The 26,981-nt window shown below is 35.4% G+C and overlaps 6 protein-coding genes across 8 annotated transcripts; 4 read left to right on the plus strand and 2 right to left on the minus strand.

Moving 5' to 3' along the window:
* The first annotated feature begins 76 nt into the window (after positions 1-76).
* Dus3 (Dihydrouridine synthase 3) lies at positions 77-2,148 on the plus strand. The gene is made up of 5 exons (XM_088035734.1): positions 77-275; positions 326-633; positions 681-913; positions 958-1,479; positions 1,527-2,148. The coding sequence occupies exons 1-5, from the start codon at positions 241-243 to the stop codon at positions 2,133-2,135; spliced, it is 1,707 nt and encodes a 568-aa protein (XP_087891860.1). The 5' UTR covers positions 77-240; the 3' UTR covers positions 2,136-2,148.
* A 94-nt stretch (positions 2,149-2,242) lies between these two features.
* Spindly (spindle apparatus coiled-coil protein 1 spindly) lies at positions 2,243-3,874 on the plus strand. Its single transcript, XM_088036787.1, has 4 exons — positions 2,243-3,058; positions 3,106-3,291; positions 3,339-3,461; positions 3,508-3,874. The coding sequence occupies exons 1-4, from the start codon at positions 2,373-2,375 to the stop codon at positions 3,872-3,874; spliced, it is 1,362 nt and encodes a 453-aa protein (XP_087892913.1). The 5' UTR covers positions 2,243-2,372.
* On the minus strand, positions 3,866-4,951 carry LOC148174091 (transmembrane protein 242). Of its 2 annotated transcripts, none has more exons than XM_088035758.1 (4): positions 4,859-4,951; positions 4,379-4,808; positions 4,093-4,331; positions 3,866-4,045 (listed from the first exon to the last, which is right to left on the minus strand). In XM_088035758.1, exons 2-4 carry the CDS (start codon positions 4,440-4,442, stop codon positions 3,905-3,907), a joined length of 444 nt encoding a protein of 147 aa, XP_087891884.1. In that variant the 5' UTR covers positions 4,443-4,808; positions 4,859-4,951; the 3' UTR covers positions 3,866-3,904. The 2 variants fall into 2 exon arrangements, with proteins under 2 accessions (XP_087891884.1, XP_087891885.1); XM_088035759.1 differs by having other exon boundaries at positions 4,379-4,556; positions 4,859-4,948.
* A 44-nt stretch (positions 4,952-4,995) lies between these two features.
* app (Palmitoyltransferase app) lies at positions 4,996-9,317 on the plus strand. Of its 2 annotated transcripts, none has more exons than XR_015770105.1 (10): positions 4,996-5,329; positions 5,376-5,550; positions 5,827-5,987; positions 6,034-6,218; positions 6,269-6,380; positions 6,434-6,585; positions 6,637-6,758; positions 6,812-6,908; positions 6,969-8,282; positions 8,430-8,518. XR_015770105.1 is itself a non-coding variant. In XM_088035757.1 (10 exons), the coding sequence occupies exons 1-10, from the start codon at positions 5,275-5,277 to the stop codon at positions 8,885-8,887; spliced, it is 1,590 nt and encodes a 529-aa protein (XP_087891883.1). In that variant the 5' UTR covers positions 5,000-5,274; the 3' UTR covers positions 8,888-9,317. The 2 variants fall into 2 exon arrangements, 1 of the variants encoding a protein (XP_087891883.1); XM_088035757.1 differs by having other exon boundaries at positions 5,000-5,329; positions 6,969-7,041; positions 8,430-9,317.
* Positions 9,318-9,325: 8 nt separating this feature from the next.
* On the minus strand, positions 9,326-10,851 carry LOC148174093 (NACHT, LRR and PYD domains-containing protein 5-like). The gene is made up of 4 exons (XM_088036788.1): positions 10,694-10,851; positions 10,371-10,647; positions 10,105-10,323; positions 9,326-10,060 (listed from the first exon to the last, which is right to left on the minus strand). The coding sequence occupies exons 1-4, from the start codon at positions 10,849-10,851 to the stop codon at positions 9,326-9,328; spliced, it is 1,389 nt and encodes a 462-aa protein (XP_087892914.1).
* Positions 10,852-17,844: 6,993 nt separating this feature from the next.
* LOC148174094 (twist-related protein 2-like) lies at positions 17,845-19,123 on the plus strand. Its single transcript, XM_088036045.1, has one exon. The coding sequence runs from the start codon at positions 17,926-17,928 to the stop codon at positions 18,679-18,681; it is 756 nt and encodes a 251-aa protein (XP_087892171.1). The 5' UTR covers positions 17,845-17,925; the 3' UTR covers positions 18,682-19,123.
* The last annotated feature ends 7,858 nt before the right edge of the window (positions 19,124-26,981 follow it).

The raw sequence follows: 26,981 nt of genomic DNA on the forward strand, positions 1-26,981 counted from the left end.
GTTTTCGTGAGCTACACCGCTAAAGTCTCGAATGGTTCAAAAACAGTACACCACCACACAACAGAACCATTATTAAAGCGTATTTTTTATTTATGAATATGACAGTTGAATCAGTGGTACCAACAACTGTCACTTGTGATTTGGTGGTTCCACAAATTTGAAAAATCAACACAAGTTGATTATTTGTAGTCGAATTTCTGTGGACTCTTTTATCGTAAAAGACAACTTCTGAAAAACAACATGACCGACAGCGGAATCTGCAAAATTAAACCCGAGTATGTGCTTCTAACAGTCAACACGTGATATAACCTCCAAATTTGTTTAGATTCGTCTTATCGGATCACTCTCGAGAGCTGTCTTTAGAATGTGTTTCTGATAGAGATAAACGAAAACTGACAGAAGGCGAGAATGGCACACCTGAGAAAAAACAGAGACTCTCCAAAAGTGAAAAGAAGAAGTTGAGGGGCCAGAATAAGTCAAGGGGGCCTACTTTCAGATGTTCGCGAGAAACAGAACTTTGCAATACGCTGGTGGGGTTGGTTCCAGGAAATGAAACACCTAAATGTGAACGGAAGAATTGTCAGTTCTTGCATGATGTCTCTGAGTACTTGAAAATTAAACCTCAAGATATTGGTGGGTTGGTTTTAATTAACATTTGGTTTTTATGTGGAGTATTGCAGGAGAAACTTGTTATAATTATGAAACATTTGGCAAATGCAGCAGAGGAGTTGCTTGTAGGTTTGGAAGCAGCCATATAACTGAAGATGGGCGCAATAAAGTAAATCAAGACAAAATTACTGATAAAGTTCAGACAAAAAATCAGTTGGCACATGAGTTACAAGTTTCTCTAAGGAAGCGAACGTACAATTTTGATTTTGCTGAAAGTTTAATCAAATACAATGATAACAAAAAGGTGAGAACTTTTTTTTGAGGAAAATTTTTGCATAATTTTTATAGTCAGATGAGAAAACTAGTGGGGCCATCACTGACGAAGACCTAATAAAACTCATTCAAAGAGAAAAAAGAAGCATTGATTGGCGAGAAAAAACCGTTTTGAGTCCTTTGACAACAGTTGGGAATTTGCCTTTCAGAAGAATTTGTAAGGAATTTGGGGCTGACGTGACATGTGGCGAGATGGCGATGTGTTCATCTCTTCTTCAAGGGGCGCCCCAAGAATGGGCATTAGTGAAGCGCCACCACACTGAAGACATTTTTGGAGTCCAACTCTGTGCTAACAACCCTCATTTATTGACGAGATGTGGACAAGTCTTGCAACAAGAAGCTGATATTGATTTTATTGATCTTAATTTGGGGTGCCCTATTGAACTCGTTTATAAAGAAGGAGGAGGATGTGGGCTACTCAGACGTCAAAGAGTCCTGGAGTCTTGTGTTAAAAATCTAAGTCAGGTTCTAACAATTCCCATGACTGTAAAAACAAGAACTGGTGTTTACAACAACGAAAAACTGGCTCACATATTGGTACTGTCGATATAATAAGAAACAAACTTTATAATGATGATTTTTAGGCACCCAAATTCAAAGACTGGGGGGCTAGTTTGATCACAATTCACGGTCGATCTCGTGAACAACGCTACACAAAGTCAGCAGACTGGGATTACATTCGCGAAGTAGCCCAAGCAGCAGCCCCACTTCCTGTTCTGGGAAATGGAGACGTTTTGAGTTATCAAGACTATCAAAGCGCTAGAGAAAAATGTCCTGAACTAGCCGGAATCATGATTGGACGTGGCGCTTTAATAAAACCGTGGATCTTTACAGAAATCAAGGAACAAAAACTGTGGGATATCAGAAGCTCAGAGCGTTTTGATATTCTGAAGAAGTATGCTAATTATGGATTAGAACATTGGGGCTCTGACAACAAAGGAGTGGAAAACACGCGACGTTTTATGTTGGAATGGTTGTCATTTTTACATAGATATATCCCAGTGGGGGTGTTGGAGCAACCGCCCCAAAAAATCAATGAAAGACCGCCGTCTTACAAGGGTAGAGACGAACTGGAAACTTTAATGGCGTCAACTGCCGCTTCTGATTGGATTAAGATTAGCGAAATGCTATTGGGGCCGGTACCCGAGAACTTTCAGTTTCTACCAAAACATAAAGCGAATTCATATAAATAAACTTTCCATTTATTTAATGTGTAATTATTTTTGCGGTTTCCTTTTTGAATTTTCTAGGGTGTTTGTTCATTGGGGTTGGTTAAAAAAAATATGTGGCGCGCATGCGTGAACGTGTTTGCTTGTCACTTGTCAAATTTTAAATCGAAGTAACGGTTGCTTCAGTTTGAATAATTTTGCTTTTGAATTTCAAGAATAAACAATTAAGATTGAAACAGTGGTGGAAAGTGTGAAGACAGAATGTCTGAATCTACGGAATATAGTGAACTTTTGGAAAAATATAAACATCTTCAGGGTGAATTGGAAAACACTAAACAGGATCTCTATAAATGCAAAAAATACATAAAAACTGCTCAAAATCTTGAAGTAGAATACCAAGACGAGATAAAAACTTTGCAGACCCAGGGGACTGTTGAACAACGAAAGTTAGAACTGAAGGTGCAACAATTAGAAGATCAAAACCAGAATATCACAACTGCTTACAATGAAAGTGTTGAAGTTTTAGAGAAGCAGTTATTTTTAAAAGGTGAGGAAATTAATAACCTTAAAAAGGAACTGGATGACATTGTCAAATTAACAAGCTCTTGTGCACCCACAAATAATGATAAAATAGTTGATGAACTCGCACAATTGAGAGAAGAGAATTTGAATTTGAATGAACAGGTTATTGAATATCAGGCGTTGTTAAGTAATTGCGAAAAAGAAAAGAATACTCTGCAAGAAGTGGTAAAGCAATTGGAAGCAGATTTAGAGAATTACAAAGAAACGTTGAGTTCCAAAAATGAGGTCATTCAGGAAGACAAAGTGCTAATTCAAGATCTTAAAGATGAGAATATCTTCATAAAGAGCGAACTAGAAAATTTTAAAACCCAACCTCTTGATAACAAAAGTAGAGGAAACTCTTTGTTTGCTGAAGTGGATGACAGGTATTGTGGATTTGTTTTGTTTCTTGTAAAAAATAATTGTCTTTCAGACGTCTTCAGTTACAACAAAATATGAATACAATGAAAACAAAGTACCTGGAAATGAAACAAGAACATGGATCACTTTTACAAGAAATCTTAGGTTTACGCAACCAAAACTCTACTTTGATGGCTCAATGGGAAGCTGAAGTTAATGGCAGACAGGAGGATGAAAGAACAATACTAGACACCTACAAGTATAATTAATTTTTTATTTATATTATGTAATTGAGTTTCTTTGCAGGCATCAAATTGAGACTCTTAATGAACTTGTGGAGAGCTACAAAAAAGAGTTACAAGAAAAGTCAACTATTGATTTTGGTTCACAGGGAATGAATTTTCTGGGAAATTTATTAGCCATGAAAAAGTAATATTGTCTTTTCTTATGCTGTTTTATTTTGTTCTTTTTGTAGGGAAGAGATTGAAAAGTTAAAACAACAAATGAAAACAAGATCTATAAATTACACATCTTTGGCTTATGATCTGTCTCAAGCTAACAAAGAAAACAGAAAATGTAATCTGCGAATTTCGCAACTGGAAAACGAGATTGGCAAATTAAAAATTAAAATAAAAGAAATGGAAATTTTAAGTCCGGTGGAGAAAAAAATGGAGGCGAATATACCAAAATCAATTGTAAAGTTACCAGAACCTATTGAAGATAAAGAGAATGAGAAGGGTGTGCGTTTTGTTGAAAGTACAGTTGAACCACAAGTTACAGACAGGAACAAATACAGGCGAAGAGCAAAACTGTTGACATCACAGCCCATTAAATATACTTAAATTACTTTATTTACATATAATATATTAAATTTACTTGTCTTTAACGCTTTTTTGGTGTGATAAATATTCTAGAAGGTCATTTAAACCACTAAATTCAGTCCTTCCTTGAGGAGGCTCATTCTTTGAAAGTTTTGGTAATACACTTCCCATTTTATGCCTAAATTCCTCAAACTAAAAGCCAATAATTAAAATCAAACTAGTATTAGAATTTCACTAACGTTTTGAGCTCCTGATATCTTCCAAATGCTATAAAACAGAATTCCACATCCAGTGAAGGCATACAAGGTACCCCAACCTAAGGCCCTCAACGCCAGACCAGCTCCAGTCTCCCCCATTTGCCGTGACCCAATCATTCCTTGCCCGAAGTACTTAGGATCTTGTTTTTTTGCAGCTGAAAGTGTGGCCCCAAAACCAATAAGAGCTGAAATGCCGGAGACTCCCGCCAGAAATACACCAGCTAAAAAACAACTGTCTGTTGCGGAAAAAACGTGCTTTTCACATTACCTTTCAGTTTAAACTCGGGAGAGTAACGTGGTTTTTGTTCCGCAATGTTTACATTTTGCTCCATTTTGAGGTTATGTCAGATTGTCATATTTTCATGGTTAAATTTTTATGTACTAAGGTCACCAATAACGTGACGAGTGAGGTCAACGGTACCTTGGCTGACTTTGGAATTCTGCGCCTGCAAAACTGGTGATGTGAAGGATGCAAAAGAAGCACAAAATTGTTAAAAAATTAGATACAATAGACGCAACATGGATAAGTGTGAACGTAGAAAAACTGTTGAGTTTTTCAAAATAAAAACCAATTCGCTTTTGTACTAATTACGTAATTAGAGATTACAAAATCGTGAATTTTTAATTTTGACGCTCAGTGGTCAGTTCCCATGACACAATTATGCGATATGCGTGTCGGATGTTATGGAATTTGTTTGCTATAAAATATGATGTGATTGAAAGTATAATTATTTGTAGACGTATTTACCGTGGCGGCTCAATGCACTGTCATCGAACCCAAGTCACTGATCTGATTTCTTCAATAATTATTTAAATTACGGGTTTTCATTTCCTGTCGTTCACAGACATCCGTATGGACTTTGCGTTTTAGGGATTTTGTCCTCGGCCTTGATGTTTTCTCAGCTGTCAGAATCAGAACATGTCTGACAATTTAGATTAGATTAGAGTGAATTTTTTTACGTTTTCCGCTAATTGTTCTCAAGTAAACCGTGGGATAACAGCTCGTAATGTTCTAAAATGTTCTGTGAACTGATCCCGAGGTCGTCCCGAGTGTGGTGTATTAAATATGATAGAGACTACACATGAAATAATGAGTTAGAGCCACCAGAAGAATACACTTAGTTTGTAGGTTTATTTTATTTCGTTCGGTTAGACTTTGAATTTATGACATTAAATTCAGAATACCACTTTGTAGACTTGAACGTGATTCATTCAGAAGGTATGTACTGCAACTCATCCTATCAAGTGATAATTGCTCTTTTCAGGAACAGAGTCGAACTCAGAAATGGCCAGAGACAGGATCACGAAAAAGTGGGAAGTGTTTGCCGGACGGAACAGATTCTACTGTGATGGAAGGCTCATGACGGCCCCAAATGGGGGCGTATTTTTATTGACAGTGTTTTTAATTACGGGGACATGCACGCTGTTTTTTGCATATGAGTAAATATCTCTCTTTTATCTCGCCCTTTTAACGTAGTGCATATTTAAGTACTTGTAAAACATTTGTTTAACTTTAAACAGGAAATATAACACAGTTGATGAGACTTAAGTAAACAGAGAAAATAAGTACCATCTTGCTTGAAATTTTTTTAAAATCATTTTATGAATCATTGTGCGATACGTGTAGTTGTTTGTTTGTATAAAATATTAATATCTTATTGATAAACGATAGATAACGTCATTTGGCACATTCTGTAATATCATGTAATATTCCAGCTGCAGGTTTTTGGCGGAAAACGTATCAGTGGCGATTCCAATTATTGGTGGATTGCTGTTTCTATTTACGATGTCTTCCTTGCTGCGCACTAGCCTTTCAGATCCGGGTATTATTCCAAGAGCAACACCAGAAGAAGCTGCCTATGTTGAGAAGCAAATCGGTATAATACTCACTTCGTTTTGACAAAATTTAACTTTAAATTTCAGAAGTAACGAATTCGGCCAACAGTCCAACGTATCGTCCTCCTCCTCGCACTAAAGAAGTGCTAGTAAAGGGTCAAACGATCAAACTGAAGTACTGCTTCACATGTAAAATATTCAGACCTCCGCGAGCATCACATTGTAGTCTTTGTGATAATTGTGTCGATAGGTTTGATCATCACTGCCCATGGGTTTGTTTATTATATGCATTGTGTGATAAATAAACGTGGAATATTTTTAGGTGGGGAACTGCGTGGGTCGGCGGAATTATAGATTTTTTTACATGTTTATAGTATCTTTAGCTTTTTTAGCAGTATTTATATTTGCTTGTGCCATAGCTCATCTAATATTAAGTAAGATTTAAATGAAAATCAAAATCTGATGGGTGGTAACATTTGAATTTTAGTTACTGAAGAAGGTCAGTTCCTTGAAGCTGTGAAAATGTCTCCACCAAGTGTCATAGTCGCCATCATCTGTTTTTTTAGCGTTTGGAGTATATTAGGTTTGGCAGGCTTCCATACATACTTGACTACAAGTAACCAAACAACAAATGAAGACGTGAGCTTTGAGCACAAAATTTGTCTGTTTTTTCTATATTTGTATTTTCAGATCAAAGGGTCTTTTGCTAGCAAACGAGGGCAAGAAAACATGAACCCTTATTCTCAAGGGAATGTTTGTTTGAACTGTTTTTATATTTTATGCGGACCAGTAACGCCGTCTCTTTTGGACAGGTTAATAATAATAGTAATCTCATCTGTCGAAAAGTACTTAAACGTTGTTTTAGGAGAGGAATTGTTACTGACGATTACAGAGCGGAAATCGCTAGACCTGTATCTGTGGAAATCCATCAACCCATGAAAAATTATGGAGTTCCTGTACAGGTACCAATTCTTCAGCTGAATGTTTCTGCGAACTACAGACTAAACCCGATTTCTTTCCAGAATGGACCTACGCAGGTGACAATGAATTCTACGGACATGCCAGGCATCTACCGGCAAACGACAGAAACCACCGGTATGTACAGTCCTCTAAAGAAACATTTATACCGCGCGCAACACATAATACCGTCCAAAAACTGTGCCAGTCAGAAAATTATCCCATCTCAAGCTCCTCTCTTGCCTCCGTACGATTACACTCCATCACGCAAACCTGCAATTAATCCTCCTCTGGAAGTTTTTAAAAACAGTCGTTCACTTCCTCAACTGAAAAGCTTATCGGGTCGTCCAACGTCACCTGAATCGAGTAATTATCCGACTTTGAGGCCTTTCACGCCTCCTGAGAAACGGTACAGTGCGAATTTTGGTTCGCGAATACCACCGGTTAAACCGAGACCGCGGAGTTGCGTTTACGAGAACGTTCATGTACAAGACGAGTTTTGTATGAATCGGGTCAGGAGTGATAAGATGATGAGTGGGACACCGAAAGTTAAGAATTTTCCGACGCCGGAGTTCAGTCAGATGTATATTCAGGAGAGTTTTGATCAGGGTGGTTAAGAGAGGAGGTGGTGGGAGCTACTTAAGTGCATTTAGATGAGTCTAGATTTGGAAGAGGCGTGTGGCTTAAGAGGGGAACAGGGTTATGATTACAACCTAGACGGAAATTTCCATGATTTGAGTGATTGACGAGAATGAGGTCTTCATTTCAAATGCAACAGCAGAAACATTAAAATTATTGAAATATATGTTTGACCTGGTTGGATGTTTCTCGTATCAATTTCTTCCGGATGCTGCTCTAGATCTTAAAATTAGAACACCAGGAGGCAAAATTCTCGACGAATTATTATAAATTATAAAGTTTCCGATTCGATCTTTTTCCTCTGGGAGTCACACGTCCGAGACTTGCGAAACGATGTGATCAATATATCGCCACTCATGAGAATACCAATTGATATTTTAGCATCTTTTTATCTCTATAACCACAACTTTTGTGATTAACCTCAGTGCGATTTTACAAGTAGATGTAAGAAGTTAGATATTTTGTATTACTAGACGCTATTTATTACATAATCGTTAAAGTTCAATAAAAATGGTGTTTCTTACCCTTTGATAAAAATGATATTCAGTGTAATCAAAACTCGAATGAGCTCAGAAATGTTTTCCGCTTTTTATCTTTTACATAATTTTATATAATTGTTGCTTTTGATTCGAGTTTTCTTTAGTGTCTGTTATTTAGTTTGTAAGTTTATGTTATTTATTGTTGCATTGATTTGTTCTTGCGATGCGACGCGTTGGTGGAGGTTTTCTGATAAAAAGCTGGTAAGTTGTGTTCTTTGCATGATAGTGTGGTGCGGCTGCAAGTCTTCTAGCTTGTTTTAGTGCTTCTATTTTAGTTTTGTTCGTTTTGTAGTTGCAATGTTTTTCAATATCGTTGGGATATTAACTAACATTTTTGTCTTTTTACAGACAGCAACGCTGGCAGTGTTACGCATTTAGTAAGTAACGAGCAGCCATTAGCGATTGCCCCGGTGCTAAAAACGTCAGAACATCAGTATGCCTCACAGACCAATCTCAGTACCTCGCCCGTCTACAGCAACATCCTGAGCCATGGTCAAGCGACTCTGAGCAAGTCTCAGAGTTACGCAAACAACCTGAATGTGACAACTGAGATCAAAAGTGACTTGCGGGATTTACATCTCGACCCGGTCGTGTTGAGAGACGCAATTGTTGATAAAAAAAGAAAAGACGACAAGTTAGACAACGACATGACTTTACAAGACAAAGAAAATAGTTTGTTGAGTGCGAGTAGGTTGAGGCTATTACAGGACACTACAATGATAGAAAGTGCGCTGGATTTAGACTCTTTGGATGACTCGAGCTTGGGGACGAACAGCCAAGCGGGACTTATGAAAGTTGTTGTGTAATCGAATTTGGTTACTTTAAAGTTTAGTTGTTTTAAGCGAAATATATTTATTTTTGTAAAGTGATATATCCAATATATTGTGGACATTTTGTAAGTTCGTGGTGAAAAATCGCGTTCACTTCATTTTTTTAGCCGGAGTGAACGAGACGTTTCGGCGCGTGCGGTTTTTTGTTGTTGCTGTTGTATAGATGCTTGAGATGGTGCAAATTTTGTAATTGTAAGTTTAAAAGTTTATATTTTTGCTAAACGTCGATATTTAGATCAGAGATTTGTTTATTTTCTGTAACGAAAGTAAAAAAACTGAAACTCTCTTTTTGTCTGTCTATAGGTACAAATCCAAACCGTAATTTTTTTAGTATCCGTAGCAATTTTGTATTAAAATGTGATTAAGCAATATTACGGAGTATAAATAAACAGATAATATCGTTGAAGATCTTTTTTATTGCGAAATTATTTTTTTTATAGTCGGTTTGAGAACTGGAGTTTGTTGTTTCGCTTTGTTATCTGGAGTTTGTTGTTTTGCTTTAGGAACAAGAGGAGGATATCTATCGATATGTTGAAAATTGAGCAGAGCTCGAGGTCGCTCCCCAAGCATTTCAATACGATTTCTTTTAATCTTGAGTTCCACAGCACATCCGTGGTCCATTACTCCATAATATCTATGCTTATATTTATCCACAGGATACCGTGCAGCGTATAGGACGTCATCAACGCAATAAATCTTCACATCAATGCTACTTTGCTTGAAAACTTTCGACGACATCATCCTCTGAATAATCTTGTTTGCTGGATGACTAAAGTCGTTACCCCACAACAAGAAACATCTCAGCATGTACGTCTTCTTGATACTATGCAAGATTGCAATAATACCTTCATTCCCAATGTGATTATAACTAATATCTAAATATCGCAATTTGCTGAACGGCATCCCGAAACTCAACGCCACACCACCGTGATTTCTTATGTTGTTCCCCGCGATGTTCAATGCCAGAAGATTGGGTTTGGTTTTAAGCCATTCTGACAGAAATTCAACACCCACAGAACAAATGTTATTGTAGCCAATGTCGAGGAATCTCAAAGAGGTGTTGTTGCTCAAACCTACGATCATAGTTTCGATGCAATGCGCGTCAAATTCGCATTTCTGCATGTGTAATTCCACAAGGTTTCGGTTAATCTACAAGTAAAAGAAATTGATTGGAATTTGAGAATTTGTTGTACTCGAAGAAGATCGCTGATGCTTTCAGCCAGAGATGTGTGGTCAACTTGTAACAAATTTGTTGCAGGAAGGGGTGTGGAGACGTTTAATATCTTCAAAGGACCCCGACTAATTTGTTGGAAGAGGCATTCTAGACTTTCAACAGTTTGATTAGTGTTACCCAAGTCTAAATACTCCAAACTTGGGATAAACGGGAGACTTAATGCAAGAAGATGACCACCCTAGGAAGTTTCGGTAATTTATTAACCAACTCTAAAGATTATTGTACCTCAGGTCCGATTTTGTTGCCAGCTAATCGCAAAGTCTTTAATTTGATATTATTTTCCTGCGCTGTGAAATACAATGTTTTTATTCCAAAAGCACTGACGTCGCAACAACACAAATTGAGATGTACCAACTCGTTGGGCAAATTTAAAATCATATTACACAGATGTGACAAACCTTCGTCTTCAATCTCATTGTAACTCAAATCGATTTCGGTGATTTCAGGATGCTGTTGGTAAAATTGTCCGATGAGAAGAATGTCTATTGGGTAGCAGCGTTCTCTGGAAAATTGAAATAAAGAATTGAAGAGTTTATAAACAAGATTACCTAAATCTCTGCTGAAGTTCGTTGCCTTTAAACCGTAGTTTTTTGGTTCCATCGGAATTTTTTTCGCAAAATAGTTTCAAAAAGGTTTCATTGAATCTTAAGCCTTGGGGCCTTATTTTGGAGGGTTTCAATTTGGGGGTGGATGTCAGATTTGACATAATAACATGGAATACAGACTTCTATGTTTTTAAGAAATCGAGAAATGAAGGAAAAAGTAAGAGACTTTTTTTTTCATATGGTCGTTTTGTATTTTCGTATAACAACTACTAATTTACAGATTGTAGATACATATAATGATTTATATTAATTTTATTGTAATAATTCACATATTTTAAAAACTGTTTTTTATCAAAAACGTAATTAAAAACTTTATTGTGATAACAAAAAAATTGTTTTTTCTTCGGGAATCCTAATTTGAAATCGACTGGATAAAAACATGCAAAAAATTAAAACCGTTAGAGACAGTGTTTCCCTCTTCGCTTCCATTTAATTTCGTTCTCACCCCGTAAACCCTCATTGTTTTGACCAGGTACAACTTTATTACGCCAATTTTCGCACGCCCTGGAATTTTTAACACCTTTTCTGCAACTACCTGGTACAAGTGTGTGCCAAATGTTGAAATTCGATTGTCGGCATTGTGGCAAACCATGAATGAATTATAATATTATTACAGGATAGGACTTGTCCAGATGGTGCACTTAAAACTAATTACATTATTTTTACTGGCAACTCGGACGTGCTCGAGCAAAAATTTCTCGAGGATTTAAGGTAAAGGTGTCGAGCATGTGCTTCCCGGTTTTCCGCCACCTGGTACTTTCCCGGATTCTTGATTAGTGTGGCGGCACAGACCTTCAATAAAATGAAGATTATTATGGGAAAGTCCAGAATTGCACGCCCTCTCAGGCACTGTTCTCAACGGGGGGTGCAACACGGAAAACCCCATGATGAACGAAAGGGTAAAAATAATTTATGATGTTCAATGTTAAAACTGGAGATAAAAATAAATTAATAAAAGTGCTCATTTGCGGCGTCCCATGACGACGTGGTCGTTGGGCAAAGCATTCCCATGAAAAAGTGTCAAAAGTGACATTTATCATGCCTTATTCTCCGAAAGAACGGATGCTTTTGGGTTGTTTGTGTCTTATTCTCTTATTTTCTTAGTTGAGGAATGTCAGTAATCACGTGATATTAATTATCTTTTGTGATATTACAGAAATAAAAGAACCTGAATGCGATTCTTGCTGAAGAGATTTTAATGTCGCACCGTCGCCGGGGAAATAAATGGACATTTTTCTGACAACAGAGAAACATCTGTCTTTGCGCTTGAACACCGGCACGGAATGCTTGTGATGAAAAATTAAAAAATTAATGGAAAACAATCCACTTCTGAACGTAGCAATTATCTTCAATAAAAAGTTTTCTTGGCAGAGAAAATCATAGTTTTCGGGCTACAACAATGCGTATTTGTTAATCAACCAGTAATTTAAGTAGCAGTTAAAATAACAGAAGTGAACATTCTAAAAACAGGGGACTTGAAAAGTCGTCTTCTAGCACTTTTAACACAATGACAGATTTATCGACAGACGGAAGCTCGTGCTATATGATTTTCTAAGAATTCTAGCGGGATTTCTATTTTTCTTGTTGACCGTATGAAAATAATAATTTAAAATTATTTACATGTGACAAATTTATTGTTTGCTTCCTTAGCTATTAATGTGTTAACATTTTACCAGGAGCCATTTGAAATATCAAAAAACTAAATCCCGTGCAGTTTCATTACCAGATTTTATGATGTTCTTTCAATGAATCATCACATATCTTTTGTACCAAATAATTCTTATTTTTAAAAGCAAATTAAAGAACAAACTTCATAATGGTTCTTTGCATTTTAAACAGTTTAGATTAGACTTCTTTAAATCCAGAAACTACGAGTTTAGAAATTCCAATTTGTAAGTGAAAAAATTAAAATCCGAAATTTGACCTATAACGAACTTTAAAACGAAAATTTGGAAAGTCCTAACTGAAAATTAAAGCATTTTAGAACTTGTATTTACAGTTTAGAACCTCAACGAGTTTTTTTTTTTATAAATTACTAGGCGATTAAAGCGAAAATTTAATGCTTCTCAAGGATTTTCAGAACTTTAATTAAAATTAAAATCTAGAAATTAAAGCTCTACAACATAAAATGAGTGTAAAAAGATTAATAAAAATTCTTCAACGAAAGAATGAATGTTGTGAGTGCATTCGCACTTTATTCGCAAATTAATAAATCCGCATTTTTAGTGCTTTTTGACTGCCCCATAAAATCAACTTTTTAAACAAAAATAAAAGAATTTGGAGCACATTCTTTTGACGTTAGAAAACATCGATTTTGGAATTGAATGGATCAGACATAAATGACGTTTTAACAACTCTAGTAAAATATGTTATTATCGTTTTAGCTCATTACGTTTCAAGTCTATAAGTGAAAAAACACGATAAGTTTTTACACTTTTCTTTGAAACAACTTGTTAGATTTTGCGAAATATGCGAACATCTGTTCAGGTATAATTTACATTCTTGAAGAAATTTTTTTATCGCAGCGTTGAAATAAGAGTGCCTCCGTGAAGACGAGATATATGGGCAACAAGTGTTGAGGGGCAGATCTCACTAGACCAAGGGGCCACACCGGCAGTAATGACAGGATGTGCGCCTCCTATCGAGACAAAAGTCAGCTGCTGGGTGTCCATTAAAGGCGCAGAAATTCAACAATTGGGGGCAGGGAAAGAGCCATTAATGTCTTCAGTTTTCTTGGCCAAAGGTTGTAAATCTTGTTACCACGTTTTATTGAGTCAACAGGAAGCAAAAAATAAATATAAATTGTAGGTGATTTTACTCGGCAATATTTAAATTTTCCATGGTAGTAAAATATTTTGTTTACCATGTAGGTAGAAACTATAGGGAATAATTTATGCAAATCGCGCCAGGTCTAACAGTCTGGTTTACATTCATCCTTTGATCTATCGGGAAAACCAGATTAGGTACTAAATTCCAGTGGATTAGCACAAGGGCGTGAACAAACAAAATTTAAGCCTATTATGGGGGTTTAACAATGTTTATAATCCTTGAATGAAACAAGAAGAATATAAACTTAATCTTCAGTTCATAGAATGTTTGTTTCAACGATAATCTTGAATGAAATTGTAAAACGTATCGGAATTCTTTTATTCAATAATTTAGTAGAATGAAAATGTCTAATTTACGCAATTTGCGAAATCGTCTGCTACATGAAATTGAGCTTCATTGTTTGTATTGGCACGCAGCCTTTGGACATCTAATTTTAAAATAAATCTGTATAATTTGTCTGCAGTCAATTAGACTCGCCTCATGTTAAGATTTTAGCAAAAGTAATTTATTTGATGTGCCTAATATAACTCGAATTAGTTTAGCTATTCATTGACGCGACTATCAAAGAAAATTTTCTGCTTTGATTCGCCTCTCCTCAACGTCATTATCCAAACAGATTTACGAGCATCCATGAAAAAAAAACCTCTAAAAATTTCGATTCCCTCCAGAGTACCCTCTCTAAGATTTTATTTTTTTGAAGAGTGTAACGTAAGATAAGATAGATTAGTCTTCGAGGGGACCACGACATGTAGAATGTGTCAAGCTGGGGTGGCTGCTTTGAATTATGTTGCTTTTACTCTCTTGTGAAAGAGGTATCAACACTTCGTTCTTGAAATCGAGCATCATTAAAACAATTCCACTGGAGATTACTCATTCATTAAATTTAACTTGTGATATGAAGAAATGGAGGCAAAAAACTTGTGAGACATTATTGGAGTATTTGTGACAGTTTTCAGGATGCGGAATGACGTCAACAGTCGTCCGGAAACGCTGATCTCCCGCGGGATCCGAGCGTATCGCCCTTCATCTGGCGCCATTGTGGTTACCGTGGATATTTTTAAATGTTGGGTGAGGTATTCGGAAGACGGAATTGGGGCCGGAATGACCAATAAATGCAAGAAAAGTCTTCCCTCTTGTAAAGTTCAAATCTAGAAGCCCAAACTGCCATTGAAGCTGGAAAACATTAATCAAAATTTGGAGCAAAAACGTGAATTGAAGCGTAATTAAATGACATTCTGTTGATGCAACTACAAACATAAACATGATCCAAAAATATGCGTTAGATAAATCCCCGAATATTCTCATTTTCGAGATAAAGCGAGTATTCTGGGAACAATTAACTTTCACAAAAATACGATTTTTATCTGGATTTGGAGAACCTCCAAAATTTTATCCTTCTTGCAGCTTCTTATTACCGGTTGAATTTATAACGATTGACAACGTTTTGAATGAGATTTGGAGCGTTTCGCCGTCTGTTATGGAAGTAGGTACCTTTTTTTTGGGCCCATCAGACACCGTGCACTAATGGCAAACCGTCCCTAATAAGGGATACGCTCTGCTCGTGCATCCCGGCCTTAATTAACTCGTACAGGAAGTCGATGTTCTCTTTAATTAGGCCCCCGATCCACTTCGGTCCTCGTCGCAACCCGACATTTTGGCATACCTGAAAAATCTCTTTTAAATTTAGCCCCAAGACCTTCGTCCTCTTTATTGCGATCTCTCTACACACAAAAACTCACCAAAATGGCTTTAACAGACCGTCCATTAAATACACAAGGGTGGGCATCCTGGGGCGGTTTTCAACTCGAAAAACCATTACGTGGAGTCTGTGGATGTCATTATTCTCTTCTCTGGCAGAAACCATCCAGTCCTACGACAATAAAATCGACATTTCTCAGAAATGACCCTTGTCACTTCGTGAAATATGTTCAAAAGCGCGCCATTTTGCCACTTGTAGAACACCTTCTGATTGGAACAGGTGTGCACAGGTAAAGTTATGTATTGGCCAGGTGTGATTGGGCGTGACTGATGAAAAAAATGGCGCCATAGAATCAGATTTCAAATTATGACTTCATGGGACGGACCGGTGCGAATTGTAGACGGTCCGAAAACCACTAATTGGGAGAAGAAGAAAAAAGACCCATTCATCAGATCCGATGAATGGAGGCGATTTATTCAATAATTATTCTTTACTTAATTGATTGGGATAAAACGTAGGTTTCATACGAAATCGGGAGAATGGGCTGGAAAGATACAAAGGCGCCCATTCAAAGCCGAATCTGGATCCTGAAAAAGTTTCTACACGATTCTCACAATCGCTGACGTTATTTACGTCACTTCGAAAAGAGATGGAAGATTCATAACGTAAATTTCTACTAATTACATTATGCTTTATACTTCATTATAGCTTGTATACAAGAAGAGCAAATATTTAGAAATGAAGGCGTAAAAATGTTGTCTTCGAATGTAAACAAGGCGAAATGTTAACATCCAGCTTGAGAAAATGCTCGAATCCGTTTCTGAGACTGAGGTTGATGAGAAATTAACTCAAGAACGTGAAAAATGCCAAGTAATTAAAAAGATCGTTCGCAAATACTACCTATAAACACCGAATGGAGAGCAAGACTGACACCTATGATTTGCAATAATTTTTATGGATCTCAATGTTTTGCTGCTGCTAGCTTTAAAGGACGCATTCATAAAACTTTATTAACATTGTTTTGATGGTGGAAACGCGAAAATAACAGTAAAACTTGATGGGTTCTTTGCATCGTGTAAAGTAATTTTTGATTACAAGCAATCTGATTTTTTGTAGTCATTCAAATCTAATCCTTTCCTGTCGTCACATAATTTGATTCATTTATGTCAGTTTATCAATTCGTTTTCTATGGGTCCTCTGAATTTTCTTCTTGGTACGAGATAGAAAAATAAAATTCGTTTTCGCACATAAATTGTTCGATTATCCGTGCCTCGATTATCCGTGTATTACAAAAAACACACAAATAGAAGACCAACTATTTCGTACTTTAGCTTCCAATATTAGAAAACTTAAAATTTGGAATTTCACGAGTAACGGTTGGAGTAGTTAATGAGATTTAAGTCAGTGCAGAGAGCAAAAATTTTTGTCTTTGAATAGTAATGTTCGCAAATATTAACTAAAACGCTTTAAATAAATTCTTTTGCAATGAAAACCTTCATAATTAAGGACACTGAAAACTCAAGAGACAGAGAAAATTTTGGGACTCCGCCTCAAAACAGAAAGTACCAAATTTTCTTTACTACAAAATAGTTATTTTAATGTAATATGTCTGATAAGGGTCGATTGTTTCTATATTTTCAATATTTAAAACTGTTATTGTTAAGATGTTGATAAATTCTGTTAAAATGTTTATATATTTTGAATTAAAAAACGTTCTAAATGATTCTGTAGCCTTAAACGTATGTTTATTTAACAACTCGATTATCCGTGATTTTTGATTATCCGTGCAGGCTTCGGTCCCGAGAAGCACCGATAATCGAGGTTGTACTGTATCTGCTTTTTAAAATTTTTTTTACTGGACCTAGAAATGACTTTTTTAAAACGCTTTCACAAATGCTTTGAACTCTACTTTTGTCATTTATCTGAAGATTTTTAAATGACAAAAAGATAAATGACGAGTGTAAGGTTAAAATCATTTCTGAAGGCATTTTAAATGTCATTTCTAGTTCCGGTAAAAAAAAATTTAAAAAGCAGATACTGTGCTTGGGACAGCCGAGGTTTCATCGCATCATTTCAACGAAGGATCAACTTAATTTCGTTGCGAGAAAAATAATAAATTACCACTAAAATTTACTAATTCCCATCATAAATTAATTCGTTTTATTAGGTGCCAGGTGCCACGCACAATTTAGGAAACTAAACAAGTTTTGTGAATATGAAACTTTCATTTAAATCTTAATCCACTGCATTAAAACTCTTGTCAACATCACAAAGATATTCCGCTTCCATGTCTCTCTCTTTAATGGCGCTTTAAAAATCCCATAAACTTATCAAAACTTCCAGGAGCTCGATCATTGAATCATAGTGTCCCTGCAAGAATTCCATAACTCATTATTCTCCGGGAGAAGTGAGAGGTATAAATAGCTCAACCCATCAATGACCAGAAGCGAGACACACACAACCCATGAAAAAGTCGAAATGGGATGAGACCCCATCCGACAAATCGTCCGAGTTGAGACGAGACACAGCAGAGATAACGAAGAGTAGGGATGGATCTGAACTCTCATTGGTCGGAAGTTTATTTAAGTAATCTCGAATTTTTGGAAGAAGAATGTTTTAGCAGTAACGTACCCGCTTTGATGTCGAAATGTACGAAAATCGGAGTGAAAGTGACAGTTCTTCACCGGTGTATCGTGAATTACCATCACCGCAGGAGTACCATTATCCTTCGTCCAAACTTATGGATTTGACGAATTCCAATGAAAAGTTTCTTCCGACGGTGCTACCAGAAATGCCATCGGCCACGTACGGGTACTACCACCACAAAGACATGCAGAGACATCAGGATATGTTGTTTTTTGATGAATCCCAGAAGTTGTACGAAGAAGAGCGCAAAATGGAGTCCCAAATGTTTCCAGATTCGCGAAGTTCGTACGATTTTGTGACGCCGTATATTAAAATGGAACCTGAGGAGGAACTACCAGTGATGAAGTCGCGGTCTTTTGGGAGAAAGCGGAAGAGTATTTCCTCCGACGAAGAAAACTCTTTCCAAATATCCAAATCAAAATCCAGACGGAAAGCTCCACAAAGCTACGAAGACATCCAACACCAAAGAGTTATGGCAAACGTTCGAGAACGCCAAAGAACCCAAAGTTTGAACGAAGCTTTTGCTAGTTTGAGGAAAAGTATCCCGACGATGCCGTCGGATAAGCTCTCAAAAATCCAGACCTTGAAGCTTGCAGCACGATACATCGACTTCTTGTACAACGTCCTGTCCAATGAAAATGTCCTCGATGTGGACTTAATCGGCAACGTCAGTTCCTTCGTTGTCCGAGACCGACTTTTGAAGGCTTTCACCAGGTGGAGGATGGAGGGTGACTGGAGCGACTGCAACGCGCAGTGATGTATAAAAACGCGTTCTCCGAATTCATATTAATAGGCCACAAAGAACTTATTTTTGTACGATTCCGCCGGTTTTGTCAAATTGTCGATTTAGGCTTAGTGGGGGGTGGCGTTAGCGACAGTTGTGATCTAAGTATTATTATAAACAGTTTGGTGTTTTTGTTCGGGAAAAAATGGATAATATGATATGATGAGAACGATTCGGTGCAGCTGTTGAACTTTTTTCAACTTCACACGCATGAAAAAAAAGACGGTCTTTAAGTTGGAGGGAGCTTCTTGAGTTTCATGGAAAATTCGAATGAGTCTTAAACACTTACTAAGAAATTTATTATTCCACAAAGTTACCGGATCAAGTGCCAATTGTAGATATTTTAAGATAGGCTAAGTAATTCAAGTATTGTTAAATAAGTTTTTTACCAAAATATTGAATAGTGTATTTATTTTTGTTGAAATAAAATATTTTTATATACTTTTAGATTCTTTTGTAAAGGGATGGAAAGCCCCGAATGATGAATCTTACCCCAACCTCTGTATAAACTTGTTGGGAATTCCTCTTGGAAAACCCAAATCCCTTTTGTACCTGAACCTGGACTTTGTGTTCTTTTATGAAAATTGTTAGTTCCTTTTTTATTACGCGCCCTTTATTTCTTTTCTATTTTTAGGTACAAATCTTTTTATGGATTTACCTTACGCAGACTTTTAGAGATTAATTAATAACGGATGAAGGATAAACAAACGGATATTTTTGTCTAATAATTTTGAAATTGCGTATAAGAAAAGATAAAGTAGATAGAGCTTTTTATGATTCTTTAAATTTTCAGTCTAAATATTATTTCAATTTGTGTTACCTGCATTCTCGAGATTCTTAGGGTTTTTGGTTTTATTTTTGTGTTTTTAATATCACTTGTGAGTATACCTACATGTATTTTAAAAATTGATATACATTCTCATGAAAAAAAAGCGACCATGGTATCTATCATGTTGTAGCTAATTTTTTCCTGAGCTCAAAATTGAAAACCACAACAAAATTAGTGATTTTTTTTATAAACGAGTAAACTCTGTTTCTATAAACTTTCTATAACAATTCCATTGTTAGAATTCACATTTTTTAAATTTAATGATATTTTGTATCAAAAAAGGACAAAACATGTTTTAGTCCAAATTTCTTAAACTTAAAGGACCATTTTTTAGCTTTGTTGCAACATTGTAAAGCTCTTATTATTAGTTGCTTAGTTACGGAGACTGGCGAATGTAAAATTTTATTAGAAAGGGTTGAGCACCATTGACAAATTTGTCTTTAAAAGAAAACATTTTGTGAAAAGAAATGGGTTCAAATAATTTTGCTTGGATTTCTAAGATGATTTAATTGAAAAGAACATGGTACTTCCACTTAGGGGCTCCTTTTTTTAAATCACCCTGTATTGAAATAGATCAATACTTTATCCTTCGAATTAGATAGTTCTTTACACTTTAATTTTGGGGAATAGAATCTAGGAAAATGTATACACGGTGGCTCAATATTTTATTTGTGAACGGATTTTAATAAAATTTAAAACGAAGAGTATTTTGTACTTCAAACGAATCTCAACGTGAAATAATTGCACAAAATAATCTGTGATTTACAAATTTGTGTTGAAATGTTATGTTGAAAACGAAGAATCGGGAAAAATCTTAAATAAGCAAACTGAAAATCTAGACCCTTGTCGGTGCGCTCCCACAACGCGATATCTGTCTGCTTCAATTTTAGACGCAAAGTTCGGAATGTCATCTTTTAATGAAAAGTGGAAGAACTAGGGGAGCCGTCATTGACCATAAGTCACAAGCCTGCCGACTGTGGATGTCAGAAACGTCACGGAGGTTGCACCACCGTATTTATAGATCTTAAATTCAAATTCTTGTGGACACTTTCTATTTTAATAGGTCACCAAATTACCCAATCTGTCATTTTCCTCGCATTTCCACTGAAAAAATGTCCGTATATTTTTATCACTTTTCATTTAAACGCCCACCTCGATTCTTGTTTCCAATTTTATTTATTTCTTCCTGTCTGCTTTATAACCGGCGCATATTAAGTGTCAGGAGAATTTTATTTACTTTTATTTAGCTAAACGTTTTTATTTTATGAAAATATCAACGATCGTAGCTTTAAAAACCTTCCAGCCGTCACATTATTTCTGGGACGATTGATTTAAAGTTTTCGTAAAAAAAATAAAATTCGGTGGCGACATTGGTTTACCATCGAATTTGTTTAAGAGGTGCAAAGACGTTCTCTTATTGTGTTGTAAATTAAAAATAATGTTCGCTGTCATGTTACCAAGTCGCATTATTTTTAACATCGCATGATAGATGGTTTTCGGTTTTATTTCAGGATTTATTCCAATTTATTTACAAATATCTGTTGGAGATCCAGCGCCGAGATTCTCTTTGGCCGAAAATTTCGCCGCTAAATTTACACTTCTGTCCTTCGTTTTTCCGCTTTGGCGGGTTCTTTTTACGAATTGTGTCATCTTATAATTTATTGGCTTTGTTTATAACAGAAAAGATGTGTTTTTCCAATGTAAACGAGGATGTTAAGTTTCACTCATGAATTCTGACGGGACTATTATTAATCATTTTTAAATTGAAAATCGGTAAAAATAGAGTTTTTCATTTTTCCACTACTGGCAGATTCTAAATGAGTTGTAGTTAACACCGTGAAGACAATTTTTGCTGACAGTTGGCAATAGTTGCGTTTACGCCGGTCAAAATATTTTTGTTCTTAAAATATTTTCTTTCATTACGCTTAGGAAGTTTTTAGACCTTTTCAATTATATTTTTCTTTAGCTTTAAACGGCCTTTTGCACCACTTTAAAATTTTGCAATTTGGTAGAGTTAATAAACGACTCAAAAATAGTAACTTCCCCAAATTTCATTTCTGTAGCACCAAAATTACCAAAATTACGAATTTTACAGAAGAATGTCCTAATATTTGCGTCCTCTCCAAAATAAATATTTTCAAAATTTTTGTTTTTTACTCTACAATTTTGCAATTTGGTAGAGTTAACACACGACTTAAATATAGTAACTTCCCCAAATTTCATAGCTGTGGCACTAAAATTATGAATTTTTAAGAAGAATGTCGAAAATATTTGCATTGTCTCCGAAATAAAAATTTCCAAAATTTTTGTGTTTTTTGCTTTACAATTGTGCAGTTTGGTAAAGTTAATACACGACCCAAAAATAGTAACTTCCTCAAATTTCATCACCGCAGCACTAAAATTACTAGAATTACGAATTTTACTGGAAGATGTCGAACATTTTGCTTTCACATCAAAATAAAAATTTCCAAAATTTGTGTCTTTCGCTCTACAATTTTGCAATTTGGTAGAGTTAATACACAACTCAAAAATAGAAACTTCCTCAAATTTCATAGCTGCAGCACTAAAATTACAAAATTTAGGAATTTCACTGGAGAATGTTGGAAATCTTTGCTTTCTCTTCAAAATAAAAATTTCCAAAATTTGTGCCTTTTGCTCTAAAATTTTGCAATTTGATACAGCTAATACACGACTCAAAAATAGTAACTTTCCCAAATTTCATTACTGTAGCACCAAAATTACGAATTTTATTGAATGATCTCTACAATTTTTGCTTCGCCTTAAAAATAAAAATTTCTAAAATTGTTTTTTTTGCTCTACTACTTTGCGCTTTGGTAGAGTTAATACACGATCTAAAAATAGTACCTTCCTTAATTTTACTTAATTACTGTGTGCCCAAAATTAGCAAAATTACGAATTTTAGTGAAGAACCTCAACAATTTTTGCTTCGTCTTAAAAATAAAAATTTCTAAAATTGGTATCTTTTGCTTTAAAATTTTGCAATTTTGTAGAGTTAATATACCTACGACTCAAAAATAGTAACTTCTTCAAATTTTATAGCTGTTGCAGTAAAATTACGAAGATTACGAATTTTAGTAGAGGCGGTCTGAAATCTTATTGACAAAGTGTTATTTTTTAATATTATTTTCAAGAGTTAAAGGGAAACCAGTGGATAATTTGTTCGAAAATTGTCGTAAGTGAAATGCAAAACGATAATTAAAATTGCACAAAAACAAGAAAACTAATAACGAAAGATTAGGTGACATAAACGCAAAGTGAGAAACAGAGCCAGAAATGTAGAAATTAGTGAGAATGGCCTGCTTTAAATTAGTAATCAACAAGAAATTTAAATACATATTTAAGCCATCTAAATTGAAAAAATAAAAAGAAGCATTTTCATGAGGGTTGGCAAGTCTTAAATCTACCAGTATTCAAAAATAGCCTGAGAAGGTGCACGATAACATTTATATCCCATGCCACTTCGAATTTGATACGTTTTGACTCCTGTTTCCTTTTGGCTTCTTTTTTCTCACTTAATCGGCTTTTATCCCACTGTCAGCATCCACGAATCTAAATTTACCCGCCTTTAAATCGTCATTTTTCTCGTCTATTTCGTTTATTTTTTCACGTCCGGTCTTGTCATTGTATGTTTTATTCCCCGTGAAACTTATTATTTATGACTACCGTCGATGTCTTCGCCTTTTCACGTTTCGATCGAATTCGTTGATAATTTTCAGCAGGTGTTTGGCTGTAGTAGTCGACAGCAAAGCCGTCTGAAATAATTCCTGCAAGAAACATTTTTATTTTCGTCGACTTGATATGACAAGACAGCAGCGAAAACGATCTCCATTTCGTTTCTCTCGATTTTTCTTTTCGGTTCGGACAACAAAAGCCGGAGTTAATAAAATCATGTCGGGTTGTAGCGTTTATTTTCGTTGTTAAAAGCGGTGTCAAGTTACGCATTACAAGCTATTTGTTTACTTAAAAACGACGTCAGTTAATACAGGTCGGTGTATAACTAAAAAACTGTTTATTTTTCCTTCATATTCTCACACCCCAAGCAGTCAGTGTCTTCTGTATATGTCGCCTGGGATGTTGAAATGTATACAAAACAATTTTATGTGGACGACATTCTCTCTTGGCGAAAATCAAATAAATACAGCTTCCGGCTACTTCGCGTACTATAAATTATTCGTAATTTACTAAAGTAAAGTGCTTCACGTTGTGACATGATTTTATGGGAGATAAATCGCAAATTACCTCGTAAAATTGCGAAGGGCCGGCTTTAGAGCTTCCAGTGGCGGCTCCAAAAAATTACGCAAAAACTGAAACGTGCACATGTGGCTTTTGCCGAAATATTCAAAGTTTATGCTGTTTTTGTCTTCGACTTTGAGTCATTGTCGGGTTTGCTGGTTTTACAGCGATTTTTACGATACGGTTCTGTATATTATCGTTTACACATAGTGTATTTATCTTACTCATTCGCTCAGTTCTTTTTTCGAAAGATAATAAGACAGACACTTGCGAGATATATTTTAAAAGATTTCTTGAGCAAATCTTTGGTCTTTCAAGTCTGTAAAACAGCCACAGGTTGAAATGCTCCTTCGCCAATGAAGTCCCATTTTATCACTCATAAATTATTTATTTCGGTTCGTCGGGTTTCTGTAATAAATCTGATGTTGAAGTACTTTAACCGATGTAAAAGTTTATCATTCACATGATCTAACAATAATACAGAGTGTTATTGAAATGACTTCCGCAAAACAAGCAAACAAACTACCATCTTCTGCATGCCATGCATTGGTCTAAATGGGTTCATTTTATGGTAATTTTCCTTTTGTACTTTTTATTTGTGGTCGAATTTTACGTCCGTCAGTGTCCATCAGTCGTCGTGCTCTCCATTTTTCGATTTTAACGATCTCATAAAGATGCGTCCGTTTTAATTTGTGTACATATTCCTCATAAAAGATTGCAAGATAAAAGAGTGTTTTTATGTAATTTTTAAATGCATCTATAGAGCCTTGCTTTATGGACTATATAACAGTATTAGTTATAAAGTTAGAGGACTGTTAAAGTCACTGGTCCGATTTATATCTTCCTCATGTCTGCCAACTTTATGAGCACAGACATAGCTTCCATTATCTGTCCTCACGAAACTTCAAACGTTTCGTTTCTCGTCACCGCCAAGGAATATCTGCTTGATTTTTGCCTCTTCCAATTTTTCGTTTCTTGAGATAAACAACCTCGAAGAGAATCCTAATTTCATGCAACTATGTTTTATTGCTGTGCAATTAATTAGGATTTAAAGCTGAACGCGACTTCATAAACTGTGGAGAGCGACGAGTATATTTTGAGCCGATTGTCAAAGCAAACCAGTAACTGTCGGCTTTGACACACAAACAGCCCAATTATGTAGTGTTTATGGGATTCTAAATCCGTGTGTAGCGGCCCAATTCAATGGTAAACATGCTCTTTGCCTTATTTTATGTGGGATTAATTGTGTCAGATGCAACGAGGTGGATACTGTGGCCTTTGCATTTTATCAATGAACCGTTTTTAGATCAAGCTGCTTAAAGCAAAAATTTATTAACATTTTTAGGTTCACTTTGGATCTCGTTTTATGACTGCAGAAATGTGACTGAACTTTTGGCATGAATGGAACAAGCAGATTATAGAAATTGTTCAAAATAGTTGATTTACAATTTTATTCTTACAGGCGGTGAAAGATTGGTCTGAAAGTTGGGATAAAATTAGTTTGGTTCTTTTGGGGTTTGCAAATTAACAGCTTAATCTGTCGAGTTTAATTGTGGGATGTTCAGACTGCTTAGAGGTTAAAAATGCCATCGTAATCTGGCAGTAACTATTTTATTGTTTGAGTAATTTTAGACTTTTAGCTCATGCGGGTTGAAGGTATGTGACGTATAAAAGAAGAGGTTTGTATTCTTGGTTGCCTACATCAAAATGAGGAGATTTCGAAGGACGACTTCTATTTTATAACAGATTTTAATTTTCGATTTCCTGCTTGTTATTAGAATTACACATATTAAAAAAGAAATGGATTAATATAATTGATAACCATTGAAGTTGAACGATCGATTATTGTGGCTTTGAAAATTCTTTATTGTCTAATCAATTATTTATTATTATCGACACGTTGCCGATTCCCATAATTTCATTGAACAGGCAGGGAGGGATTCAGTTTCACTTTGAATGTGAGCGATTACTTCTGATTTTTGATTTTCTATATGCACAAGTAGGCGATCGATACGATCATACAAAAACTGCAGACGTGAGTACTGATCAAATCAATCAATGGTAATTAGTTTCTTTATTAGTCGAACTAGTTTCAGATAATATGAAATTTATATCAAATTATCTAAATTGACAATAAAAGAAAATGTTAACTTTGTGATTTCTGATCAAGAAAAATTAACGAATCAATGCACAGATACAGACATGCGTTTTTTATTAAAATAAAAGTTTATTCAACGGTTAAATTTGAGATAAATTTATTACATTTAATGGACGAATCGATTGCAATCTTGAGATAATTTCAAGAATCGATCATGATCGTGCAATTATTTTCACTCGTAATCGATTGTAATGGCGATTATTTAATCATCAACTAATCAATTAATCTTTCGCTATTCAATTTATCCACGCTTGACCTCGCTGAGGTCAGAAAATCGTAATAGGATGAGAGTATTGAGTAGAACTATCAATGCAATAAAAATAAAAGTTTATTATGATTGTTTCTGAAACGTCTGTTTTTGTGACATATTGCGAAAGAGTACTGTTTACGCACTAGACGTGGTTTCGCATGAGTAAGAAACAACATTTTTTCTACATCCGCAGTAAAATCGGCACAAATATGCGTGAAATCTCTCAAAGTCGATAAATCATCTATTAATGGGGGAACGAAACGATTGTTTACTTACAATTGTATGTGAAAGTGACAAATGCTTTTACGCATTCTTATGTCGTCAATTTAACGCACTTGTGTCTAAAAATGTCCGTGACGTTAAAGTAATCCAGAACGACTTGTTTCTCTATTCGGTACTCTATAATCCGGAATTAATTTTCAGGAAATTTTAATTCAGAAAAAATGTGCAAACAAGCTTTTGTTTGAAGTAAACAAAAGCAAAGACAAACTGAAATTACAGAATTTTTCCGAAAAGTTTTGTCCTTTTTTCAATTTTTGTAATCTTTAGTTAAGCCTCACTGTTTTACATGGATTTTTATAAAGAAACTAAAATGGTTATAATTTTTATTTTATTATTATATTAGTTTTGAGTTGCTTTCTGAATTTACGCAATTTTTTACGGAAAAGTCTATTTTTGAACAAAATGCGTTTCCAATTTTATCAAAAGGGAAATGAAAGGGCACAGCGTTCAATTTTTTTATGTGTTGTTATTTCAGAGTTAGGAATCATTTTATTTTGATT

The sequence above is a fragment of the Gnatocerus cornutus genome, chromosome 5 (genome assembly GCF_029298725.1).
Source record: "Gnatocerus cornutus isolate USDA-ARS CGAHR chromosome 5, icGnaCorn1.1, whole genome shotgun sequence".
NCBI classification, from domain to species: Eukaryota; Metazoa; Arthropoda; class Insecta; order Coleoptera; family Tenebrionidae; genus Gnatocerus; species Gnatocerus cornutus.

What these genes read in the sequence shown, in the direction of transcription:
- LOC148174091 (XM_088035758.1), bottom strand. Translation starts at nt 4,442, where the DNA reads ATGGAGCAAAATGTAAACATTGCGGAACAAAAACCACGTTACTCTCCC. An exon ending in TCCCGAGTTTAAACTGAAAG is followed by an intron (nt 4,332 to 4,378) that starts GTAATGTGAAAA and finishes GTTGTTTTTTAG; the next exon opens with CTGGTGTATTTCTGGCGGGA. An exon ending in AGATATCAGGAGCTCAAAAC is followed by an intron (nt 4,046 to 4,092) that starts GTTAGTGAAATT and finishes ATTGGCTTTTAG; the next exon opens with TTTGAGGAATTTAGGCATAA.
- Spindly (XM_088036787.1), top strand. Translation starts at nt 2,373, where the DNA reads ATGTCTGAATCTACGGAATATAGTGAACTTTTGGAAAAATATAAACAT. An exon ending in TTTGCTGAAGTGGATGACAG is followed by an intron (nt 3,059 to 3,105) that starts GTATTGTGGATT and finishes ATTGTCTTTCAG; the next exon opens with ACGTCTTCAGTTACAACAAA. An exon ending in ACAATACTAGACACCTACAA is followed by an intron (nt 3,292 to 3,338) that starts GTATAATTAATT and finishes GTTTCTTTGCAG; the next exon opens with GCATCAAATTGAGACTCTTA.
- app (XM_088035757.1), top strand. Translation starts at nt 5,275, where the DNA reads ATGACATTAAATTCAGAATACCACTTTGTAGACTTGAACGTGATTCAT. An exon ending in TTGATCATCACTGCCCATGG is followed by an intron (nt 6,219 to 6,268) that starts GTTTGTTTATTA and finishes GAATATTTTTAG; the next exon opens with GTGGGGAACTGCGTGGGTCG. An exon ending in GCAAACGACAGAAACCACCG is followed by an intron (nt 7,042 to 8,429) that starts GTATGTACAGTC and finishes GTCTTTTTACAG; the next exon opens with ACAGCAACGCTGGCAGTGTT.
- Dus3 (XM_088035734.1), top strand. Translation starts at nt 241, where the DNA reads ATGACCGACAGCGGAATCTGCAAAATTAAACCCGA. An exon ending in AATTAAACCTCAAGATATTG is followed by an intron (nt 634 to 680) that starts GTGGGTTGGTTT and finishes GGAGTATTGCAG; the next exon opens with GAGAAACTTGTTATAATTAT. An exon ending in AAAAACTGGCTCACATATTG is followed by an intron (nt 1,480 to 1,526) that starts GTACTGTCGATA and finishes GATGATTTTTAG; the next exon opens with GCACCCAAATTCAAAGACTG.
- LOC148174094 (XM_088036045.1), top strand. Translation starts at nt 17,926, where the DNA reads ATGTACGAAAATCGGAGTGAAAGTGACAGTTCTTCACCGGTGTATCGT.
- LOC148174093 (XM_088036788.1), bottom strand. Translation starts at nt 10,851, where the DNA reads ATGTCAAATCTGACATCCACCCCCAAATTGAAACCCTCCAAAATAAGG. An exon ending in GAACTTCAGCAGAGATTTAG is followed by an intron (nt 10,648 to 10,693) that starts GTAATCTTGTTT and finishes TCAATTTTCCAG; the next exon opens with AGAACGCTGCTACCCAATAG. An exon ending in GCAACAAAATCGGACCTGAG is followed by an intron (nt 10,324 to 10,370) that starts GTACAATAATCT and finishes GAAACTTCCTAG; the next exon opens with GGTGGTCATCTTCTTGCATT.